This window comes from Prionailurus bengalensis, chromosome E1 (assembly GCF_016509475.1).
Source record: "Prionailurus bengalensis isolate Pbe53 chromosome E1, Fcat_Pben_1.1_paternal_pri, whole genome shotgun sequence".
Classification (NCBI taxonomy): domain Eukaryota; kingdom Metazoa; phylum Chordata; class Mammalia; order Carnivora; family Felidae; genus Prionailurus; species Prionailurus bengalensis.
The window spans coordinates 14,040,190-14,065,341 of record NC_057347.1 but is presented as its reverse complement, the minus strand read 5'-3'; the positions used below and the strand labels follow the sequence as shown (position 1 = coordinate 14,065,341).

At 53.2% G+C, this 25,152-nt stretch overlaps 1 protein-coding gene across 3 annotated transcripts in view; it reads left to right on the top strand.

The window, feature by feature from the left end:
- The window catches only part of RAP1GAP2 (RAP1 GTPase activating protein 2), a 212,747-nt gene that overhangs the window by 2,292 nt on the left and 185,303 nt on the right, over positions 1-25,152 (top strand). Inside the window, exons 1-2 of one of the 3 annotated variants that reach the window (XM_043583420.1) lie at positions 2,833-2,965; positions 22,736-22,771. In XM_043583420.1, coding sequence (XP_043439355.1) covers positions 22,749-22,771 — 23 coding nt within the window. In that variant the 5' untranslated portion in view covers positions 2,833-2,965; positions 22,736-22,748. Of the gene's footprint in view, positions 1-2,832; positions 2,966-22,735; positions 22,772-25,152 lie in introns of those variants that run through there. The other 2 variants (XM_043583426.1, XM_043583423.1) reach the window with 2 other exon arrangements.

Genomic DNA, 25,152 nt, shown 5'->3' with positions numbered 1-25,152 from the left:
TTTATAAGAATAATTTGGTTTCGTCTTCCTGACAATGCTAGGCTTTAAGTACCATTGTTCTCCCCATATTTCGGATGACAAAACTGAGGCACAGGGGTTAAATAACAGGTAGCTATTTGCAGTGCCTATAACCACTATGCACACTGCCTCTCAGAGAATAAGGCATGTGTCCCAAGGCAGGAGCTAGCTAAGGTAATTTCTATCTTTGCCAAGAGGAATTAAATCCAGAAACCATAAATAAGGAACTCGGCATCTGTCCTGGTCACATGTCAGAGTCTGTTTTTATTATTTATTTGTTTTTATTATTTATTTTTATTTAAACATTTTAAATGTTTATTTTAAGAGAGAGAAAAAGAGAACACATGCGCATGTGCACATGCGAGCACACAAGCAGGGGTGGGGGGGGAGGAGAGAGAGAGAGAGAGAGAGAGAGAGAGAGAGAAGCCCAAGCAGGCTCCGAGATGTCAGCACAGGACCTGATGTGGGGCTTGAACTCAAGAAAGGTGAGATGGCCTGAGTTGAAACCAAAACCAAAACTCAGACACTTAACTGACTGAGCCACCCAGGTGACCCCCTCCCTGAGTCTGGTTTTAGAGAGATGGTTTGGGGGCAGCTGGGTCGCTCAGTTAGGTAAGCATCCGACTTCAGTTCAGGTCATGATCTCATGGTCCATGGGTTCGAGCTGCGTGTCGGGCTCTGTGCTGACCTACTTCGGATTCTGTGTCTCCCTCTCTCTCTGCCCTCACCCGCTTGCAGTCTGTTTGTCTGTCTGTCTCTCTCTCAAAAATAAATAAACATTTACAAAAATTATTAGAGAGATGGTTTGGTGGCTCTTGGAAAAAGAAGAGCAAATGAATTCCCTGGGAACCCATCCCTCTGGGGGAAGCTTATTCACTTTTCTGATTAGTTTTCTAGACTAGAAAGTAGGTTGGGTGGTGGAGTAGAAGACTGTAGTTCTGTGTTTGATGAGTGGGTTGCCATTGGCTGAGTCCTGCTCCACGTGTTTATGAGTGGGCTGGTGAGGAAGGATGTGGAGAGGTGGTGACATTGCTGATGGCACGAACCCCAGGCACCATCCCAACAGGCAAGATGGCAGAACTGGGACCCAAAATGCCCTGGAGGTTGGATTCTAGGTCCAAGGCTAGTAGGTACAGTTTAATAGGGATGAAGGAGAAATCCGTTTTGGCCTCCAATCTTGTCTATACTTGGGAGGGAGACATGGGAATCATGGTTCCAATTGACTAGAAGCTTGGATATGGCCCCATGATTTAGGTTTTAAGAAAATGCTTGCATCTGGGGGCTGCAAGAGCTCAGGGTAGAGTCCAGGTCAGGGGAGGGAATGTCCTGCTGTTCTGAGTCTCAGACGCTAGGAACAAGATTCCTTCATTTGTTCATTTGTTTGGTGGACAGCGACTGAGCATCTCCTCTGGTAACACTGTGCCCCATATTACCCTGGAATGGCCGAGCATGTTGCATTTCAGGGTGATGGATAAAACTGCTGAAGGGACTCAGCCCCTAGGCTGGCCACCTCTGCCTTCCTTTCTTCCTTCCACCTTGCTCTCCGTCAGGCGCTGGTGTTACAGGGCCTCGTCCCAAGGCAGACAAGGATCCTGCCTCCATAGGGTACATGTTCTAGAGGGAAAAGCAGACCATAGACACACAGAGAGAATTTCTTAAGATGCTCAGTATACTGAAGGTGCTAAAACAGGGCATCGAGATAGGGTGACCAGTAGGTGTGTAGGGACTTTGGAAGAGGTGGAAGTGCTCTTTGAGAAGGGGACATTTGAGCTGAGTCCTGAAGGACACAAGGGGGCAGCCATATGGAGAAGCTGCTGGGGAATGGGGGGAAGGGGACACAGGAGACGGGATGGAAGAGTATTGCAGAAGGAACAGCAAGGACAAGGCCCTAGGTATATTCTAGAAGCAGAAAGCCATTATGGCTAGAGCAGAGTGATGCTATCCATGGTCAACAGACAGGAGGGGAGGCAGATTTCCATAAAACTGAAGAAATGGCTTTCTAGCCCTTAGATTCGCCTCAGGACGGCGTGGGCTGCCCCCTGAGGGAGTGAGCTTCTCATCAGTGAGGTGTACAAGCCATATTCCAGCCGCTTCCTGGTGTGGAGGTTACCCAGGAAAAGACTCAGGCATCCCAACCCCTTCAAGTTCAGGAGCATCCTTGGTTTGGCAAGAAGCTGGGAGGATGTCTGCGGAGTGAATGAAAGAAAGCTCCAGCCTGCGGATACAAAGCAGGGGCATTTCAGGGGTTTGGCAGTCCTAGAGGCCTTCTACTTCGGGGGCCAGGTAACACCATACCTCCCCCCTACATCCACTCCACGCAGAACTGGAGAGAGCCCCAGAGTGTCCACCTCCGTAGCCCAGGAACCCATAGTGGATCTTTCCACACCTCCCTTCGCCACCGCCCCGCGGCCCCATCCTCCAGAAACTTCTGCAGGCTGGTGGGCTGTTCCCTCTTCTCCCCCGGGTCCCTCGGGCGCGCGTGCCCCGCCTCGCGCCTTTGTTCCCGAGGAGCCGCCTGGGGCAGTTTCCTAGCGCCGGCGACGAGAGCTTCCCGGCCGCGGGCTCAGCGCTCGGGCCCCGGCGCGCCCCCCGTCCCCGCAGCGGGGCCGCGGCGTCGCAGGCGGCGGGAGGGGGCGGGGGCGGGGGAGGGGGCGCGCGGCCCGGGCGGCGGGGGGCGCGCCCGCCAGGTGCGCGGGCGGCGGCGGCGGCGGGCACAGCTTTGTGCGTTCGCGGCCGCCGGCCGGCCGTGCGCGTGTGCGCGCCGCGGTGACGGCGCACGCGGCTGGGCGGGCTGCGAGGGAAGCCCGCCGCCGGGAGGGGGCCCGGGTCCGGATGGCGATGGGAGGACGCCGCCGTTGCGGGCGCACGGGCGGGGTGAGCCGCCGCCGCTGACTGTTGACATTCGGTCCACGTCGAGGAGTGAGCTCTGCGCCGTGCGTCGGAGAAGGTCAGTGGGTCCGGGGCTGGGTGGTGATTCTATGCATAAACAGCCTGGATCAGGGCGCGAGTCCCGGGTGTGACTGAACGCGGAATCGGGGCGTATGTTGTGAGTGTAAATGCGTGTGTTCGCAAGGAGAAAGACAGCCCGTACGTGTGTGAGCTCTGTGCTGTGATCCCACAGGGTAATTAAGGGTAATGGGTTGTGTTTCGGAGATGGGGTGACTGTCCTCAGCAATCCATGCGGGTGGGGCATTGCGCACACACATCATGTATCAGGGTGTGTGTGTGTGCGTGAGTGAGATGTTGCTCAGACCCTGTCAAAGTCTCTGGCTAGAGAAGCTGACCGAGGTGGAGGTCAGAGGTGGGGTGTTTACAGGTGGTGGTAGAAGGAAACAGCCGGAACCCCAGGAGGACCTGTGACTAGGCTGGTTTTGTTTGTCTGTTTGTTTTGCCAAAAGGCCATAAACCCCACCCCATCCTCACTCCAACCTGTGCCTGTTGCGGAGAGGGGAGCTAGGATGACGGGGTGCTGGCAGAGAGGCCTTAATGGACCTCCTGGGCAGGGCCAGCTACCAGCCTGCTGCTCATTTCTGGAGGCCCTGGGTGAGTGAGTGAGGGGGGAGTCAGCCTTGGGTGGGGTTCCAGGGCAGGTGTGTGTTCAGGGGACCTCAGAACTGTGCAGAGTCCACTTGGCTTTGCCACCACCAGATACTGCGTGTCTGGACCTGGGAGCTGGCTGGGGGGACATCCTTCTTTCTCCTCATGTTTCCTGCAGCTCCCTCCACACCCTTAACAAACCAAAGGGCATTTACATGCAAGTGGGGTTTGGGCTCTGAATGCCTGGGATCTGCCTCTGTTGAGTGGCCCCCTTCAGAGCAGCCTCCTTAGGGAATAATAGGGTTGTCCTGGGCTGGGCGCCAGGGCTCTTGGGTTCTTTTCATGATTTGTGATCCTGTGGCTGTACCTTAAGCTCGACAGGCCTCAGTTTCCCATGGAGAGGGAAGAACCCCGTCCCCCCCCCCCCCCCCCCCGTTTTTGCTGCAGGGTAAGGAGAGCTCAAACAGCTGTGTGTGTGTGGAGGGGGATAGGGGTGGGTTGGGTAGGGAGGCTGGGAGTGACTCAGGGCGTGTGAGGTCCCAAGAGTGATTTCCCCCAGGAAAGTCCCATCATATCTTTGTGACTTGGGTAGAAGTTGGGGGAGGCTCTGTCCTCACCTCCAAGGAGGTGTATGGGGTTTTCCGAGTCCAGGGGTGGGGCAGGGTGGCTGTCTGCTAGATCTGGCTGCTCAGGTTTCAAGAAACTACCTCAGGTCCCCTCTCCTTTCCAAGATGTTGAACAGTGGGGGTGGGCTTGGGGACCTGCTTGGGGGCTGGGATGGGGGACTGGAGCTGACGAGCCACAGAAGTTTCTGGGTAGAGGCAGACGCTAAACGTGGGTAGGACCAGGGCACATCTGGCTGGGATTCCTGCTCAACCCAGGGTGTTGAGGCAATTTGGTAGAGGTGGCTTCAGTTCCAGAGAGGACGCACCTGCTGCAGGTGCCCTCATACCCTCTGCTCCCTGTTTCCCATACCTCGTCTGGATCAAGTGTGGCTGAGCCACTGTGGTTCAGAATGACTTCAGCCTTGAGGAAAAGGGCCCCCTGGTGTGGATGGGCCCCCTGGTGGTGGCAGCATCTGGTTAAGCATAAAGGCTCTGTTGTTACTCAGACCTGGGTTTGAGTCCCAGCACCACCACTCTCTGTCTCCACCTGTGTTCCCCCAAAGCAGAGGCTGAGAGAAAGGCTTGTGTGTGGTGGTTTATTTGAGAAGTGGTCTTGGGGAACAAGGGTGGGGCAAAGGGCATGAAGGGGAAAAGACGAAAGACGGCTGGCTGGCTGATTCAGTGGAGCATGAAACTCTTGATCTCGGAGTCATGAATTCAAGACCCACGTTGGGCATGGTGCTTACTTTAAAAAAAAAAAAAAAGACAAGGATACATTATTTTTATTACCACCACTCTGCCCTGGGCAGTCTCCTGAGGAGCCTTAGGGAATGCGTTTCAGAACTGCCCTGCTGGGGAGAGAAATAGGGAAGCGTTCATCCATCAGCTCTGTTCCCCACTGGACAGAGTGGTTTGGTGGACATTAACTCCCACCTGTTTGCAGGCTGCCCACGCGTGAGGCCCCAGTGGGTTCTCGTGGGCGCCCCACACTGCACCTCAAAGAAGGCCCCACGCCGCCCTAGGTGAAGTTTTGCCAGGTGGACCGAATGCCGCTGCTCAAAGTCTGCGGGGAGCTGGTCGTTGCTGACGTGGCTGGAGTAAGAAGTGGGGCAGAGAGGGCTGAAGTGGCATACGTCCAGCACACCGCCTGACCTTGCGCAAATTACCTAACTTCTCAGAGCTTCAGTTTCCGTATCAGGGGTTGTAAATGTTAAATGAGACATTTATGAAAATTTTGAACATGGCGATGGGCCCTTAAACATTGTATTTCTGTATAATCGGGAAGACAGCACATTGTGGGTGGCTCGGATATTCATTCACTCAAGTGGAGGAGGAGGCAGGATTCAGTGACTTCTAATGACAGCCCCCCTCACCTTTGGCCATAGGATCTGAGGCTCCAGGGCCAGACATTTGAGCTGGTCAGTTCCTCCTGGAGCTGTGGCCCAGTCTTCCACATCCCCTGAAACGTTCTGTTTCACGTTCTGTGAATTTGAGCCAGCAGTGCCTTGCCCCTGGGCCGGCTGCTCTTGCTTGTCTCTGGCAGTGAGGGGGGGGTGGGTGGTGAGGGGAGCGGTGCTTGAAAGAGTAGTGGCGGCAGGGCGGGTGCTGGCATTTGGAGTTGGCAGATGGTTGTGGGCATTGGTCTGGGCCCCTGTCGGTGGGGAGGGAGTTCAGCGCAGGAGGTGGAGGAGGGCGAGAGAAAACGGAGGGCAGGAAGGGAAGGGAGAGTGGCCAAGAATGAGGAGGAACCATGGGCAAGGTAGGGCAAGGTGGGCAGCCTGGGTGGCTGGGATGGCAGGGACAGGCTGGGCCTCTGGGAAAGTGATGGGGTGGCGTGAGAGAAGGGGACGACCGTTTTTGAGGATGAGGTGGGGGTCCAAGGGCGTAGGCCCGGCTGGCATCGTATATCAGAGTACAGCATCGAGACTCGGGATCCTCGTTCTCCCTTTCTCCGGAGTGGCTACCAGCCCCTCCCAGGCCACCACCTGCTTTGGAGGGGAGATGCTGACTGCAAACACTTGGTCCTGTCGAGGATGTGCCTCTGCCGAGGCCTGTACCATGGTGGCCCTGGCCTCCCTACCCTCTGCCATCTCCAAGCAATGTGCTACCCCCTCAGGAGAGGTCACACCGTGGGGAAGTTGTCTAGCCGCCTCCTGCTCATGCACAGCCAGCTCAGGCTGGCAATAAAAGGTCACTGTGCCCGTCTGTTGCCTGTAGGCAAGGTCACACCAGCCTAGGCTGGTGCTGTTCAGCAGCCACTATCTTCATTTACAGCCATTTCAAGATTCCTCTGACCTCTGCAATTTGGGACTCTTTTTGTTTTTAATAATTTTAGTAAAAAAACAAACAATGATGTCTATCCATCTCCTCCCTTTTTAAAGAGGAATTCTAAATGCAGTCAGATGACACTCTTCTGGTCCACACCTCTGTTTCAGTGCTTTGGTGCTTCTCCAGTGGGAAGTTCTGCTTCATGTCTGATCTTAGCCTGCCGTGCTGCACTTAGTTTTTATTTTTTGTTTTTTTTTTTCTTTTGCTCTGCTTGCCACAACCCTTCAGGGCTCCTTTCAACCTGCTCAAGATGTAAAGCAGCCATGGGGGCTCCCAAGGCAGATGGGACACCAAGGCAAAGCTTGTGCTTTTGGGGGACCTGGCCTGAAACCAGGCTGTGCTGAGTCCCTGGCCCTGCCCATGATAAGGTTTTGACTTGCAGCTTGCTCTGAGGGCCAGGTGGTTTCCCACCCCCTTCCCTAGGTCAGATCCAGGGCTGGCAGCCTCCTTCCTGGATTATGCTGGGTGTGCCGACTGGGCCCTGAAAGGTCTGGGCCAGCAGATGGCAGCAGGCATGGGCACCTGGGGGACCCTGCTGACTAGATGACTGGTAGTGAGCAAGAGCAGGAGGGGAGTGACAGGCCGCCAGGCACAGTGAGATGTGCCTGTACGTGTGTGCACATCTGTGGAGGGTGCATATCTGTGGAGGGTGTGAGTCCTCTGAGTATGTCCTGTGTGCATTGTTATGTGCTGTTTGCTGGTGTTCTTTCCTCTGGGGATGTGTGTCGGCCACCCACTAGGTGCTTTCCAGAGTCCTAAAGGGTGTGCCTGTCTGATGGCAGGTGATACTTGACCCCACTGGGATTTCCTGGCCCTACCTGGGGCCCCTGAGTCTTCTGCCCTCCCCAGTTCTGCCTTCTCTCCAGGCTTCCTGTCCCTGTCCCTCCCTCCCTCTGTTTTGAGGAAGTTGCCTCTCCCCCACTGGCTGTGTGGGTGCCCACTGCCTTTGGGGCAGGGCATGGGGAGAGATAACCAGGGCCCCATCCTTTGAACTCTGAGCTCAGGGTGGCAGGTGGGTAAGCCCTAGTTTGAGGATATGAGTCAGGAATGGCCACAGCGGGTGGGCAGAAGCTTGGCTGTATGTGTCAGTGTGCTTCAGGGAAGTATGTGTGCACCCCTTACACTTGACTACCCCCTCAGAGGCCTGGGTATCAGTGCAGCCACGGGAGGGGCCCCCAACCCCCACTGTTCATGCTCTCTTCCCCGGTAGCTGTGGCTAGCAGTTTCCAACAGGGAGCAGAGTGGTCTCTGGGGGCTCTGGGCATTCCGTTTGGGGACCTTGGTCTCAAGTAATTCCTGTCACCACAGTCGCTTGTATATATGGAGTTCCTCCTGTGCCAGGCCCTGGACTGCACACTGTGCATGTATTAGCTCATGGGCTCCTCAGAGCAATTCTGTGAGGTGGGTTCTGGAAGCATCCCCATTTTATGAGGAAGTGGAGGCTCAGAGAGGCTGGGTCACTTCCACAAGATCACACAGCTAGTAAGTAGTGGAGCCAGGATGTAACCCAGGTCTGTTCTTGATAGTTGCTGCCATTCTGTTCACTCTTCACAAAGCTGGATTTTCACATCCTTGCTGTTTCCCCTGCAGGGAGGCTGTCCCAGATCACGCTCTCCAGACAGGGCTCCCCACCCACCTGGTCGCCTTTGGATCATATCAACCTGTCGTAAATACCTGTGTAAAGTTATCCCTCTTTTATCTTTCACCTCCTCCCTCCCAGGCCCCCCAGGGCAGGGATCTGTCTTGTTCACCGATATATCCTCAGCATTAGCAGAGAGCTTGGAACACAGTATGGATGTAAATTGCTTTTCTGACACCAGTTCTATTGTGTGTGTGTGTTAAGGGGGGACGTGGTTTTTCCCACACGTGTAACCAAACAATTTTTGGACACCAATAGGGTGTCTGAGAATTCAACTCAATTCTGATGCGATTTACCTGGAGATCATATCAGATTCCACTGGTGAGGATTCAGTCGGACAAGGTACTAGTCCCAAGCCCAGGTTGTTACCAGCGCTTCTGACCGACTGGCTATAAATCAGAGGTTCCCAGGACCTCCTCCTCCTCCTCCCCCCGTTGGGGCAATTTGCTAGAGCGGCTCACAGCACTCAGAGAAACCTTTTACTTACTAGATCGCTGGTTTATCATGAAAGGATATAACTCAGGAGCAGGCAGATGGAAGAGGTTGTGGGGCAGCATGTGGGGAGAGGGCGCCACTGTCCCCATTCTTCCACCAGCCTGGAAGCACTCCCAACCCGGTCCTGTGTGTTTTTATGGAGGCTTCATTACATAGCCCCAGTTGATTAAATCATTAGCCATTGGTGATTGAATCAACCCCAGCCCCTCTTCCCTCTTTGGAGGTCTGAGAGAGAGGTCTGGCCTTCTAATCATGTGATTGGTTCTCTTGGCAACCAGCTTCCACCCCTACGTGCTTCTAAAAGTCACCTCATTCACATAACAAGACACCTTTATCAGGCTCCGCACTTCTGAAACTACAAGGGTTTGGGGAGCTGTGAGCCAGGAACTGTAGACGAAGACCAAATGTGTATTTCCTATGAATCACAATATCCCAGGGTGCAATAAACAAGCACTGAGTGAATGAATGAATGAATGAATGAATGAATATATGAAGATATGTGTGACTCAAGGCCCAAGCTCCAAACCCCTCCTCTGTTGCTGTCTCTCACACAGCAGAGACCATGGCAGAGTGACTAGGGGCACAGGCTCTGGAGCCAGCTCACTGGGTTCCACTTCTGGCTCTATCACCAGCTATTCCGGTTATTTCTACTGCGTAATAAACTGCCCAGAAGCTTATGGCTTAAAACAGTGGTGACATTTATTTTGCTCAGGAATTTGCAGTTTGGGCGGGGCCTGGCAGGGATACTTCTGTCTGCTCTGCGGTCATCCTCTGGGGTGTTTCAAAGACTAGGGGATGGAATGGTCTGAAGGCTCGGTGGCTCATGTCTGGCATTTAAAGCTGGCTGTTGGCTTGAGGACTCAGTCCTCACCACAGGGGCCTCTCCCTTTGCTCTGTCTTCTTGTCACCCAGGCCATCTCCCTGTGTGCTAGTTCGGGCTTCCTTACAGCATGGTGGCTGGGTTAAGGGGCAAGGACCCCAAGAGAGAGCCAGCAGAAGCTAGTTTATCTTTTTAATTAAAAATTTTTTTCTAAAAAAATTTTTTATATTTGAGAGAGAGAGAGAGAGAGCGAGAGAGCGAGCATGAGCAGGGGAGGGGCAGAGAGATGGAGACAGAATCTGAAGCAGGCTTCAGGCTCTGAGCTGTCAGCACAGAGCCTGATGTGGGGCTCGATCTCACCGTGAGATCATGACCTGAGCCAAAGTCGGACACTTAACCCACCGAGCCACCCAGGAACCCCTGTTTTACCTTTTCTTATCCAGCCTTGGAAACGATGCGGCATTGCTTCTGCCTGACTCACAGATCCACACAGATCCAGGAGGGCACGGAGATTCCATCTCTCAGTAGAGGGGTGTCCGTGTCACCTGGTAACAAGAGCATGTGGGACGCGGGATATATTATGGGATGGTGTGGCTGTCTTTGGAAAGTATAATAAATCTGCCACAGTTCCTTCCTAGGAGCGTGACCTTGAGCAAATTACTTAGTCTCTCTGTGCCCCGATTTTTCCATCTGTCAAATGGGACAACATTAGTATGTACTTCACTGGATTGTTTCTTTAGCAGTGACTGTAGTCCCACCTACAGATCTCCCGGCCTCAGGTGAGGTGTTGGTGCAGGCTTTCACCAAGCTACAGGATCCAGCTCCAATTTCCCACCACTTGCATGGAATACGGGAGGCAGCTCACTGTTCAGAGCCCTTTTGAGGTGGGGCTAGTAATGGGGAGAGAAGAGGGGACCTTGATGGAGTGTCTCCATTATTATGTCATTGTAAGTTAGCCTTGCTCCCTTCAAAGGGGCAAGGGACAAGTTTTGATGGAGATGTAACAAGGCTGGGACCCCAGCAGGTTTTCTCTGTGCCTGGGAGGGCAAACCCTGCTAGGGCCCCCATCTTCATTCAGGGGAGTCACGAGAGATGAATCATGAACATGTTGTGTTTGAGCTGCAGGGCTTAAAAAAAAAAAAGTGTTTAAGGGAGCTCCTTGCCTCTTCTCTGTCCTCCCAGCCTGCCCCCACCTGAGTCACTGTTCATCTGCCAGAAGGATCGCTCTCTCGCCCAGCTTGCCAAGGTTTGCTCATCCTGGCCCAGCTTGGGGCTGCTCCTTGGCTGGGCATTGGTGGGGGCCCAGCCTGGTGGTAGCTCACATCTAGTGCTGCCCTCATTCTCTATAGGAATGGCAGACTTGTTAAAAGCAGGGCCTCTGGTTTGAATGCTGCCATTGTCACCTACCAGCCCTGTGACCTTGGGCAAGTTCCTTAACCTCTCTGTGACTCCATTTCCTCACCGGGATAGAGGACACGGTTGAGGCCAGGATTAAATAAAGTAAAAAGTATGACATAACTGGTTCGTGGGAGATTCTTGAGAAATGGGTACAGTTATTTGTTACAGATGAAAAAAATGCAGAGGGCGTTAAAGTGGTTTCTCCATAGCTATTATTCAATGTCAGAACCAGGGCTGGAACCCACGGTTGTTGCTGATCTCCTGCAAGACATAGAATTCCCCCACACGTGTCCCCCAATCCCTTATGCCAGGGGAAAGTATGGCTACCATTCTAGAAATACAAGCAAGATGCTCTCTTTTCTTTTTCTTTTTTTTAAAGTTTTATTTATTTATTTAGAGAGAGTGTGTATGTGAGCAGGAGAGCGACAGAGAGAGAGAAAGAGAGAGAATCCCAAGCAGGCCCCACACTGTCAGCGCAGAGCCTGATGTGGGGCTCGAACTCACAAACCATGAGATCATGACCAGAGCCGAAATCAAAAGTTGGGACACAACCGGCTGAGCCACCCAGGCGCCCCAAGACATTCCCTTTTCTTCTTTGTGGTACCCAAAGTTGCCTGCAGAGGGTGCTGATGCCCACATTCCAGCCCATTCAGGAGAGGCTCTGCAGTAGGGGAGGGTCGGGAGTGACCCAGCTGGATGGAGTGAGAGCTAAGAGAGCTGGCTCCGTGATCTCCTTTAGCGAGATCTCCTTCAGACAGCTCCTAGTGCCCAAGACTTCCACAGGAAGCGCCAGGGACACCAAAGGTAATGGGAGTGTTGTAGTGGATTTGCTACCAGTGTTTCTCACTGGGCCAGAGTCATCAGGGGAGTTTGTTAAACATGCAGATTCCCTGGCCCCTCCCCAGAACAATGGAGTCAGAATTTGAGCAGTTGCATTGGCTAACACACCTATAGGTCTATGCCAGGCATTCCTCTGAAGGCTTCATGCATATTAGCTCATTTACCCCTCCCAACAGTCCGCTGAGGTAGATACTATTATTATCCCCATTTTATAGATGAGGGGTGTGGTCTGAGGCACAGAGAAATTGAGGGACTTGCCCAAGGTCACACTGCTGGTAAGCAGCAGGGCTGGGGTTTGAACCCATGTTAGTTTAAACTGCAGGTGACTCTCACACCCAGTGCATTTGAAAACCACTAATATATAACCCTGGGCCTGTCCCCTTTTTTATCTCTTTTTGCTTCCTATTATTTGTTATTATTTTAAGTAGTGTTTATTGTGCTTTTCTAATTATAGACGTAAGACTTGCTTATTTCAGAAAACAGAAAAGAAGAAAAAATCATGATCCTTAATCTCACGCCTTAATAATATGGCCCTGAACATAATATTTAGCCTATTTTATTCCATTCAGAAATATGCCGTAAGTGTCTTCTCTTGTCATTACATGTACTTCTATACCTACTTTATATTGGCGGGAACGTACTCTGTTGTTGGGAGATGCTATCTTTCTTGAACCTACCCTGTTGGTAATTTAGGTCATTTCCATTGTTCCGTAGTTATGGCAACAATGAGCTGGAGACTCTGGAAAGTACAACTTGTCGCATGGCTCTGATTTTTTTTCTTCTTGGGATGGTGTGGAATTGAGAACAGGGTTGCCAGGTCAAAAAGCATGCATATGAAAAAAACAAACCTCTGTATTGAAGGAAAATGTACATGTAGAGAAGTGCACAGATTTTAAGTGTAGGGGTGAATGTCCATAAACTTGACTCACCCGTCTAAAACCAACACCCAGTTCCAAAAACAGGCCTTGATGTGTACTTCGGAAGCCCCCTTGGCGTGCATGTAAGGATTCTGATTTGTGTTGTTAAATTTCCTCCGGCAAAGTTGTATGTTGGTCTCCTCTGAGGTTTCTCAAGATTAAAGCACAAACTCTTTGCCTAAAAGCAGAATGGATGGAAGAACCATCTGGAGTCAGACAGGGAGAGAGAGATCTTGGCCTGCCCTTTCTGGGGCAAGACCTACTTCCCTTCAGGGTAGAAGAGATGGTCCCAGGACTCGGATCAGTGTCAGTGTGAGCCCCAGATAGTTTAAGGTTTTAAAGAAATGAGGCTTTGTAGCTGCTACCGTTTCTGCTCTTGTTTGTTTATTTTTTAATTTTTATTAAAAAAACTTTTTAGTGTTTATTTATTTTTGAGAGAGATAGAGACAGAATGCGAGTGGGTTGGGGCAGAGAGAGAGGGAGGCACAGAATCTGAAGCAGGCTCCAGGCTCTGAGCTGTCAGCACAGAGCCTGATGCAGGGTTCGAACTCACGAGCTATGAGATCAAGACCTGAGCCAAAGTCGGACGCTCAACCGCTGTGCCACCCAGGTGCCCCTGTGTGTTTATTTTTAAGAGCAAACCATTCATAGATTTAACATTTTTTTCTTTAAATTATAACATGTTAATGGTTAAAAAAAATCAAGCAGCACACAGGACGTAAAGTGAAAGGTCCCTCCCCCAAATTTCTAGTTCTGGTCCCTTCCTCAGAGGTAAACAGTCTTGGACCATTGCTTATGTTCCATTCCAGAAATTGTCTAGGCATGCATAAGAATTTACGTATTTATTTAAACTAATGAGATCCTGTTAGATGAACTGTTCTTTTTTTTTTTCTTAAACTCTTTTTTAGGTTATCTTTATATAGTAACACACATAAATTCTGCCTTCTTTTCAGTGGCTCCATTGTATCCCATTGTATGCTTTTTCTCCAGTATGGTGACGGTCATTCATGTTTTGTATTTGCTGTTTCAGACAGCGATAAAACTAACATCTGTATGCAAGGATCTTGTCAACTGGTGTGAGTTTATATGTGGGCTAAGTCTCTAAAGACAAAATTGTTGGCCCGGAGGGTGTGTGCACTTGAAATTTTAATAGATACTGCCAAATCTCTACAGTAATGATGGGAGTGCCTGTTACCTTATATCCACATACGATTTTTTGGGTTTCTTTTAACCTTTACTATCTGATGGGCAAAAGTGATACCTTGTCGTTATTTAAGAGATTTAAAAAAAACCTTTGTTTGTTTTTTTACACTTACTTATTTTTGAGAGACAGAGAGAGACAGAGCACAAGTGGGGGAGGGGCAGACAGAGAAGGAGACACGGAATCCGAAGCAGGCTCCAGGCTCCGAGCTGACAGCACAGAGCCCGACACGGGGCTCGAACCCACAGACCGCGAGATCATCACCTGAGCTGAAGTCGGACGCCCAACCGGCTGAGCCACCCAGGAGCCCCAAGAAATTTTAAGCTGTGATACATTTGATAGCTTTTTAGTGTCCAGCCAGGTTCTGCTTGTAGTTCTCTTGGTAGGCTGGCAGCACTGAGCAGATCAGAATAGACCACATGGTCATGGCTCAGGGTCATGCTCTTGGAGTCTGTTTTTCACTAGCACTGGTCTTGCAATTTTTTTTGTCATCATCTTGCTTTTCAGAACTCATGCAATGGGAAATTCAGTCTGGCCCTAGAGATAGCGCACGTGGGGAAGTGATCAGTGCACTGTAAATCAAAGGGCAGATGTTAGATGTCATTTTGTCTCGATCCCCAAGTGTGGATTCCTAACTGAGGCATGTTTGCTGGCTCTGAATGCCATTGCACCCTGTTTTCTGGAGACCAGAATGCCCTTCTCTGCCGCTGTTCTTTGTCCTCACCTGGCTTATGAAGGAAGCAGGGGTGAATGTTGCCTCCCCTTTGAGGAATGTTCCACCGAAGCCCCCCAAAAAGCCTGTGACCTGCTCAAGGTGGTTTAGTGGTGGAGGTGGGAGGAGAGCTGAGCCCCACCCCGTCGTGCTGGTAGTTCATGCTGCGTGTGGAGCGGGGGCGGATCTAGGCCAAATGATCTAGTGCCGGCTTCTCCAGGGGCATCTGTTTCCGGAGCTTCCTGTAACTGCTCGTCCCCAAGCCTGGGAAAGGAGCTTGTCTCCTCTTTCAGCTCCCACTAGCGGCTGTGAGGACAGAGCTGTCCAAGCAGAGGAAACCACACGGTCTCTCCCTTCCCTCCCGCCCCGGAGGGCCTGCAGATCGGGTGGAGGGGCAGGGGCTTGGGCTTCCTCCTCCTCCCACTCCAGCCGGCTTTCTCAACTCTACATTCCTCTAAAGCCCAGAGAGCTGGGTGGGTTCCCTGGAGCTCTGTCCTGAGCTTGGGGCTCTGGCTGGGACTTGTTCCCCAGCTGGACCAGGAACACCCACAGGCCTCCCCCACAGAAGCCAGGGCCTTGTGATTTGGTGACCCAGAGTTGGCTCTGTGGACGGGGCAAGGAGCGACCTGAGGACAGAAGGAGCCGGTCTAGCCTGGTGTTGGAAAGACTTGGGCACTCGTCTTTCCGACTTCATTCTTGTCTTCTCTTAGCTGTTGAGCTGTGCTTTTCTTTCAGGTGCTTAGGCTCCCTTGTCTGTAACATGGGCCCTGTGTGAATGGGGCATTTGTGCGGGTTCCAAAGGGGCAGTTTGATCTGGGGACCGGCACTTGCCGATGCAGACCATTTTGTAGAACAGTGACTGATAACTTGGTCTCTGGAATCAGACCTAGCTCTGCCACCAGTGTGCCGGGCAAATTTTGTCAAGTTCCTTCACCTTTCTGTGCCTCAGCGTCCTCCTCTGTAAAATGAGGATAGCAGTGTTACCATCTCAGAGGTGGTCGTGAGATCGAAAGGAGCTAAGCGCTGGCCCATAGTACGCTCACAGATACAGGCGCTGCCCTTGGCTCCTCTGTACCCATAGCTTGTCTCCACTCTGACTGCTCCGTAATCTGAGTCAGCCGAGGTCAGGGAGGAAGCTGGGCCTGCTTGGTGGGGGTAGAAGGGCTGGGCCTGGCTCACAGGGTGCTTCTCTTTTCTCTTGACTCACAGTCCTTCCCAGAGAGCATTCGGACCCCTCGCTGCCCACCCCCACATGGAAGAGGAACTGAGGGGTCAGAGCAGGGGCGACAGGAAGCTGAGCGGGACCGGAGGAGGGGGCGGAATTGTAATAGATAATAATTACAATAGCTCCCATAATGGTGTGGGAGCCCTGTGCTAAGTGTTTACATTTATTTATAATCTTGTGAGCTTGGTGGCAGCCACCATATCATAGAGGAGTACACTGAGGCCTCGGAGGTTAGGTTATGTGTTGGCAGTCACATGGCTTCAAAGCTTGGGAGACTGGCGCTGAGGAAAAGAGAGTGGAAGCTTGCTCTAGAATGCCTCTCACCTCCCTCTAGAGCTCAGAGAGTAAAACATAAGCCATCTGGGAACCTCCCTCTCTTCCTCCAGGCCCTCACTCTGAGGATTGAGGAAGGCATGGGTCCATCTGGACTCTCCAAGGTTCCCAGACAGATCTCAGTGGCTTCAGGGACATCCGGGATGCTGTGAGTCCTGCGCCCCTTCCTGCTGACACAGCCAGGCTATTGCTGCTCCTTGGCCAAGGATCTGAGTGTTGCATTACTCCTTGTCTTTTGTGTTACTATGCAAGAGACCAGAACTCCAGGTGGGAGATTCCAGCCTCTAGGTGGCAGCAGCTGGGACCTTGAAATGCTCCTCCCTGCCTGTTCCCCAGGGCGCCCTGCCGACCTCCAGATGCTGGCACCCGGGCCTGCATCCCTACTGGGTTGTGGCCTCCTACCTGGGTGTTCACCTGGGTATCTCTGTAGATTGAGAGGACTGGCATGAGAGCATCTCTCAGCGGCCTCTTCCCCTAGAATACGATGATGTACCACAGGAAAACAGGGTCATACGTGTGGACAGATAAGACTAGATGATGGGTACTCGGAAGTGCCCCAGCTTATTGGTATAACCCCACTTCATTGTCTCACACACTAAATCACGTGCTCCCATGATGGGTTCACTGTGAACTCCCTGTAATTGATGAAAAACTAAGTAATTTGCAACAGGAAATCTGTTGTTGGTTACCCGCATGACGGCCAGGTCTGTCTGCTTGGCCTGGAGTCAGAGTTGGTGAGGCAGCAGGCTGAGCAGCCACGGGTGTTTCTGACCTTCACTCTTACACACATCAGGCTCTCCCTCTTAGTTGGGACTTCCTCAGTGGAGAGTGAGAGAAATTCAATTCTATTTAAAAATTTTTTAAAAAATATTTATTTAAGAAAGAGAGAGAGAGAGAGAGAGAGAGCGCATGCAAGCTAGCAAGCATGAGTGGGGGAGGGGCAGACAGAGAGGAAGACGCAGAATCTGTAACAGGCTCCAGGCTCTGAGCTGTCAGTGCAGAGCCTGACCCAGGGCTTGAACCCACGAATTGGGAGATCATGACCTGAGCCGAATCCGAGAGTCAGATGCCGAATGGACAGAGCCACCCAGGCACCCCGCCAGGAGATTTGATGATGTCCTGAAGACCTGACCTCTTCACTGGGTGGCAGTTCTTGCCCCTGCCCTCCTCTGTGTGGTGCTTCCATCCTGTGGTTTAGCAACCTAGGCAGGAGAAGGGGTGTGCTCTGGGAGTGAGTCTTGTTGGGTCCACTGACTTCTCCTGCCCCACTCTTGAGCTAGTTACTGTGGTTGCCCTGGTTGGTCAGGCTGGCCAGGTACTCCCTCTGGGGGTGGATGGAGCACAGAACTGTTTTACTCAGAGGGAGGCCAAGTGGATGCAGGGTGAGTAGGACCCAAGGCGTCCATGGTGCCTGTTGAGCATCTGTGGGGTGGGTGCAGTGTGGGGAGAGGTCTGGGCACGGAGTGGACATCCAGCGGGAAGCCAGTGGTCTGACGCAAGCCCAGAGGGTGAACCACAGCATCCTTCCTTTCCTGGTGAAGGTGGGGGCAGAGGATTCGGTCTGAACTGAGGACCACCAGGCTTCTGCTGAGAGGTCTGCTGCCTTAGAGGAAAGGACCCCACCCTTGCCACTCCCAGACCTGAACTGAGCCTGCAGCCCATCCAGCGTGCCGCCGGCCGCCCATGCAGCCTTCCCTGCTTCAGCGGAGTCAAGAAAATAGAAATGCCTGTGCCCTTCGTCCATGACCTGGGGGTGGCCCTCTGGTCCCACAACACAGATCCAGTGCCCAGAGTGGCAGTGGACCCCAACCAGGAAGCTGTGGGGAGGGTGGGCCAGTGAGAGAGGCCAGTGGCAGCAGCCATGGTAGCTTTATTTCCCTTCCTCCACTGCTTGGGGGAGCAGGGCAGGGGCCTGGTCCCCACCTGTGTCCCCCCGACCTAGTCTGTGGTAGCATATGTGCCACACCCCTCCGTGGGCTGTCATTAGTGGCACCTACTGTATACCTGGCATGGTCGGCATCGGTGCATGCAGAGATGAGGGCTAGCTTTTTCTCCCCGCTAGAAAGAAACACACTTGCACACACATGCCACCTTCCCACTGCTGACCTCTGCTTGGGCACTTGAGGGCGTCTGAGAAGCACAGATCTGTGACTGTGCGTGTGTACATGTGAACGTACCTTGAGGGCGTGTGTGCAGTCTGAGTGTGTGGACGTGGGCCTGTGTCCACGTGTGAGCCTGTGTCACGGGGAGTTGTGTGTATATGAGATGTATGTGCAGGTGTCTCTGTTGAGTCTATATGAACCGGCATGTGGATGTGCGGTACCTGTGCGCATGTGTGTGTGGGTGTGTAACGACACTTATGTGAGCATGCCTGTGCACCTGTGGGTCCTGTGCATCTATATGTGCACACGTGCGTGTGCCCCTGTGCTCATGGCAGTGCACGTGTACTCGTGTCCACAAGTGTGCGGGTGTCCTTACCTGTGTGGGGCTGATTTATCTGGTGTGTGCTGAGCCATGGTGGAGCAGGAAGGCAGAGGTCCCATCCTGGGCAGCTGCAGGGAGTGGGTGTGAGGAGCCATCTGAAGGGCTCCCCAGCCTTCCAGCGAGCTCTTTCCCTCACAGGTACGTCTGTGGGACTCCTCCGGCCTCTTTTGGGTTCTGAGAAGCCAGGGCTGTGTGGGACCGAGCTGCCAACTCGGGTTGTGGTGCAATCTGCCAGCTGAGCCCCTTCCGGAGCTGCGGGTTCCTCTGGGCATGGGGAAGCTGCCCTCTGCGACCTCCCCTGCCTCCTTGGTGCCTCCTGGAGGGCAGGACACACCTCCCAGCCCCGCGGCCTCGCCCACAGGAAGTGCTGGGGTTGGGGGCAGGCAGTGGGGGAGGTGCCACACCCAGTGTCCCGCCCTACGCCTGTGGCCCTGCTGACCCCACTGCACTGTCACCTTTTTGCCAACAGTCCTGAGGACATCGCTGGGTTCCGGGGCCCCACGGCCACAGCCATGTTTCGCAGGAAGCGCAGTGTCTCCTTTGGGGGCTTTGGATGGTGGGTGACAGATGGGACGGCGGTTGAAGGGATGGGAGCGAACCTAGCCGCGACGTCTTGCATCTGCTGGGGCTGCCTGTGTGAGCAGAGGGCTCAGGTTGTGCCTGAGATCCGGGTGGGTAGGAGGGTGCATTGCAGATGCCGTGGCCGGATGGAGGTGGCCGGGGTATCAGACATTAAGCTTTCCCTCACTCACCCTGGAGTAGGATCTAGGGAGTCCGGAGGGTTGGAGCCGGAGCCAGTGTGAACAAGGCTGCGTGGCTGTGGCTGAATGTTGTGTCTGTGCCTGTTCCCATGTGTGTGTGGCATGTCTGCAGCTCCCAGTCTGTACAGCCAGGTATGAAGTGTGTGCCTGGCTGGGTGGGTGTGCTGTGTGTGTGACCACGTGTGCACTCGGCGCTTCTGAGCAGGTGTGTGTGCACGTCTGGGCTTCTCTCGCTTTGAGTGCCCTTGTCTGGGCAGGTGTTCCACACACTCCTCCTGTGTCCGCTTTGTATGTGATGTTGTGATGGGGCGTCTCCTGCACAGGGGACCTCTGGGCTCAGTCCTCTCTGTGGCAAAGGTGGAGAAGGCAGGGCACACCCATCTGCACAGGTCCCGCCCCCCGCCTGGCCAGCCAATCCTGGCTCTGTCCCAGCCGGAGCAGCTGGGTTTGCGCTTCTCCCCTGGACCTCTGGGCCACCTTTTGCCACTAAGCTTCTGTCTGGGACAAGGGAGAAGCTCTTTCCTCCCTAGGGGGCCAGAAAACGGGGAGACCAAGGTCAAAGACTTGTCTATGGTTACCAGCTGCTGGCAGCTTCTCCTCAGCTGGGGAACGGGGTCAAGTGGTTTTCATTATCGGTTTCCTTTCAGCTTGTGGACCTGGGGCCTTGTCAAAGATTCCTGCTGCTGCAGGGAGGGTGGCCAGGGGTGCCCTGGTGTGGAGGCTGGCGGGCTAATTGGGGGGACACAGAGGCGAGGGACAGAGGGAGGGGGCCCAGGGTCTGGGAGGAGGTGGGTTCTGCTCCTCTGGCTGTTTACGCTTCTGTGTGTGTGCGGCTTTTGACTTCCCTTTTCCTCCTCTCTGGAGGCTCTTTGCCATCCACCCTCTGGCAGGAGGGGTTGTGGGTGCTCCATGTTTGGCAGTTGGGGACAGCGAGGATGACATGATGCTACAGGTGGCACAGTGTGGCCTAGTGCCTGCTCACAGGCCCTCCCTGATGGCAGGGCCAAGGGGTTCCTGTCCCGAGGGTGAGGTCTGGGTCCAAATCACCTAGTGTACTTCCCAGTCAGGCTGGCTGGGATCGCTACAGGACAGGGCCCAGGTCATGAGAGGGTACCTCTGAGACCCACCCTCCTCTGGAAGGTGTGGAGCAGAACGAGGAACTGTGTGTGGCACGTTGTACGTGCTCAGTACACGCTTATGGAACGACTAAGTGAAGTGTTTCTTGCCCACGACAGGCATTGGGTAGGGGCTCATTGAGTCTGAGGGGGTGCAGGGCTTCCTGGTGGGCTTGGAGGGTTAGAGCAGCCGTCATCTGGAGATGGCTGCCAGCTGGGAGGCTTGGAGACTAAAGTGCAGATTCCTGGAGCCCTGGTCCACTCCACACCGCGAACAGAATCTCAGGGGCCGGTATTTTGGAAGCTCCTTTGGATGCCAGGGTGGATAGCCAGTGGCATCAGTGGCAGACAAGGTGAAGAGAGAGAATGGGGTGGGGAGGAGAGAGAAGGCGCCAGGGAGAACCTTGGGAGTTTGGCTTTCTGAAAGAGAAAACCTCGGTTTCACGGCTACTGCCCTATCTCCTGTCTTGGCCCTGCAAAGGCCACAGGCTCTGCCCTCCCAGGGCCACACCCTAGCGTGGGAACCCTGTGGATAGATTGCCGGGTAGGTGTGGATGTGGGTGCTGGGCCAGGGGTTGCTGTGACCCACTGGGTGCTGTGCTGGTTGGGTTGAGAGGGCGCCGCACCAGAAGTCTGGGTTCTACTGCTGGCTCCACCTTGGCCTGTTGAGGAACTCAGACGGGACACTTCCCCTCTCTGGGTCTCAGTTTCCCCATGTGTAAGTGGGGGATTTCCACCTTATGCACAGGATGTCGTAAGAACTAAAAAGGATTCCTTGAGAAAATATAAAATGTAAAGGCTTGTTGTTGGGGTAATAGTTAGGTAGCTCCGTAGCTCTGGGTTACAAATATTACAGCAGAATGGGAGGCTCTGCCTCCTGGATTCACCCTCCCCGCTCTGGTGGGCTGAATGGGAGAGGAGGCGTGTCTGCATGCTAGAGGGTTTGGGGGCCCCATGAGACCCTTCAGGACCAGTTGTGGAGGCTCCGTGGAAGGGGCCCCGGATGCAGTGGGGAAGAAGCTGGGAGGGACCTGGGCCAGGAGCTTTGGGGTGTGGCTTGTTTTGCTGCTGGAAACTGAGATCCAAAGGTGCTGGGAGTTTACTCAGAGTGAAAGGATCCCACCTCCTAGCTCAGGGGCTTGGTGCTGACTTATGACAGCTCCGTGTCCTCCCTGTGTGGCCCCTGACACTGCTCCCATCCCCGTGCTGCCCTGGGAGTCGTGTGCAAGGAAGCTTGTGGCAAAGCTGAACATACAGGATAGGGCGGCTGAAAGATCTTTCCAGGGTTTCGAGCATCCTGGACGTGGTAGTGATTTGGGTGGCACTGATGGTGATGGTGACACAGGGGATGGTGGTGACACTGAGGGTAATGGTGACCTTTATAGTGATGGTGACACTGATGGTGATGCTGACATGGGGGTGTGGCGACACCGATGGTGATGGTGACAGTGGTGGTGTTGATGATATGGGGGTGGTGGTGGTGACACCGGTGGTTGTGACCCCTAAACAAGAGGAGATGCTGACAGTGGGAATCTTGCCCACCTTTCTGTCTGGAGAGAGGAAGGGGCCTCTTTTACCAGCCACGAGGGCTGGCATATGCAGGGGGTAAAAATAGAAGCTTAGCAGCACTGCCTTGTCTTCCAGCAAGGGTGGGCGCAGCCTGGGGTGGAGGAGCTGGCTGCCAGGACAGCCTGCTGTGCGTGTGATCTTCCCTGCTCTGAGCTCTGTGCCTGACAATTCCCACTTGTCCGTGCACCCTGGAGCCTGCTCTTGGGTTCTGTCTCAGGAGTGGGGTCTGCCTCCTTGCATGGACTGGCAGCTCCTAGAACAGGAGGGTCCTTGTTGCTGGGGTGCTGGGGTGCTGGTATCTTTCCAAAGCAGAAGCCTGGGAAATGTCGATGTTTTGAAGGTCCAGCTGCGGTGACTGATGCAGCTGGCTTGCAAATGCCTCTTGTGGAGTGGGGGCAATGAAGGGAGATGCTATATACAAGGGGATCTCTGGGTTTGGAGTCGGAACCTGGATTCAGACTGGGCCAGTGATGTTATCCTCCCGAGCCTCTGTTTCCTCATTTCTAAAATGGGAAGAATAACAGTACCTACCTTGTAGGGTTATATGTGGCTCCAGCCCTCCCAGAGCTCACAGTCCTCTCTTCCTGGGCTGGAGGAGAGCTTCCGGCTGGAGCGGCTGTCCCCTCCAGGGCCCTGCCGGTCTGGTGGTCTAGACTGGCTAAGGGACCTGCCCTTCAGATGCTAGTTGGCAGCCTTCAGCCTCGGCACTGACCAAAGCCCTTGCTTTTCTCTTGGCAGGATCGACAAGACCATGCTGGCGAGCCTGAAGGTCAAGTAAGTAGCCACTTCCTGTTATGTAGCGATCAGAGATGATGGCAGGCCAGAGCTCCTGTGGGCCCCTCGTTTCCCCTGAGTTGTGGGGAACCAGAGTGGGGCTGTAGCATTTGTCAGATTCTCCGTCTCAGTCTTATGGGCTTTGGACTGGGGAGGTTGGACAGGGCTCTTGATTCCTGGGGTGTCTGGAGAAAAGCATGCTGGGATGGAAGCAGCAGGTGCCAGGTTGATGGTAATGCATACAGTGGTGTCTTTTAGGCCATAACTTGGACGTGAGAAAGATAATTTTATTTCCTATCCCCTTGATTATTATGTGAAGTCCCCGATCCATCAGTCTTTCTGACATTCCTACCTACCTGGAAAATTGTGCCACATAGTTCTAAAGCCTCATGAAACACCCCAGTGTGCATGTGGTCAGTTGGCCACTGAGTCATCTGTTACCAGACAAATGTCATCCTGATGAGCCCAGCCCTGCGGCTCTCTGAGGCTTCAACACCAGATTCGGGGGCTGGGAGTTGTCTGCCGCGGTTTGCCATATGTCTGCCCGTCTGTCTGGGAAGCCCTGCACAGACACACCTCTCTCCCAGAACCTCCACCTGCTCCTCCCTCACCGTCGTTGCTCCTTTTCCATGTGTATTTCTCCCCAGCCATTGTGTTTGCATCCTGATTCCCCTCCCCGCTTCAGACTTTGAAAAAGTCATTCCATCTTCCTCCCTCCCTGGGCAATGAGTACTGACCAACCACCTGCTCCAATTGAGTGAATTGAAAAGGAGGGAAATTCTAGGAGGAAAAAATAGCATTGGTCACTAGCCCAAAATATTATCCTGCCATATGTGAGTTCGCTGGTGCGTGAGAAATTCCTCCAATGAGTGTCCTCCCTCACAGGCAGCTCCTCCCGCCTGTGACACCCCATCTCAGCTGAAAGGTTTTCCAGGCCAGCCTCCCTCTGCCATGCCATCTAGTTGCTAGCACTGGCTGTGTATGCCCTGGGTACAGGTCCCCGGGCAAAGCAGAGCCGGTCTTGAGCGTCGGCAGATAGGGGTGAGAATAAGAAGCTTCCCACTTTGGTCTGTTTTGCTCAGAACGGTGAGGGTAAGCAGTTAGCAGGGCCGGGATGAGTGGCAGACAGTCCCTGCCTTCTGAGAGCTTTCTGCCGTGGGAGTAGTCTTGGAAGACTGCCAGGAGGAGGCAGTTTCTCTAGGGGCTCTTAAAGATGGGGCGGGACAGTAGGTGCACCCGGGCCTATGCCGGTTGGCATGGGGTGTGCATCAGTGTGGCTCAGTGTTCAGGGCAAATCGTCACTCATGGGCAAGGCATTTAACTTCTCCAGACTTCAGTTTTTGCATCCTTTGTCTGAAGTCTAATTTTCCGAGAGCTTCTTATCTGCGTATTGAATGAGAATTAGGCACGAAGCAGGGTTACTAAGCGGGGGTGGAGTGGTGGGAATGTTTCTTTTGGTGTTGTTTTGGGATGTTTAGTTCAATTTCACAGGCATTTATTGAGAGGCTGTTTAACGGGTAAAGATGATGTGTGTAACTTGGAAGGGAACTAGTTTCAAGGTGTAGTGAAGGGCTGGGGGCACTGGCCAGTGTTGGGATTGAGTATCTGGGGGCAGTTTGAGGGCTTTGGTCCTGGGGAGGTAGTGCTGAGCTGGCTGTTTGGGATGGTGTGTAGCACTGTGTTCTTACTGGTACTTGGTTAATATTCTTCTGATTGCAAGAAAGAAAAACTCAGTGTAATATGGGTAAGCGAAAGAGAATACAGAAAAGATCCCAGGGTGTCTCAGGGAACCCAGGGGAGAAAGTGGAGCTAGAGTTCAGGAGGGGTTGAGCTGGAACTGGAGAGCCTTCCCAACAAGATTCCTGCTGGCTTCCTTGCAGTAACTGCTAAACTGATCCTAAAATTCATACAGAAATTTAAGGGTTGTCTTTTCTTTCTTTTTTAAAAAGATTATTTACTTATTTTGAGAGAGAGAAAAAGTCGGGGGGAAGGCGTACGAGCGGGGGAGGCGCAGAGAGAGAGAGAGAGAGAGGGAGGGAGAGAGAATCCCAAGCAGGCTCTGTGCTGTCAGCGCAGAGCCTGACGTGGGGCTTGATCCCAAGAAATGTGAGACCTTGACCTGAACTGAGATCAAGAGTCAGACGCTGAACTGGCTGAGCCACCCAGGCACCCCTAAACTTATGGGTAGTCTTGAAAAAGAAGAACAAATTGCGAGGACTATACTTCCTGATTTTGAAATTTACTACAAGGCTACAGTAATCAAGACCATTTGGTACTGGTGTAAGGATAGCCATATAGATCAATGAAACAGAATTCAGAGTCCAGAAATAAATCCCTCACTTTTTTTAAACCCCTCACTTTTGTGGTCAGTTGATTTTTCA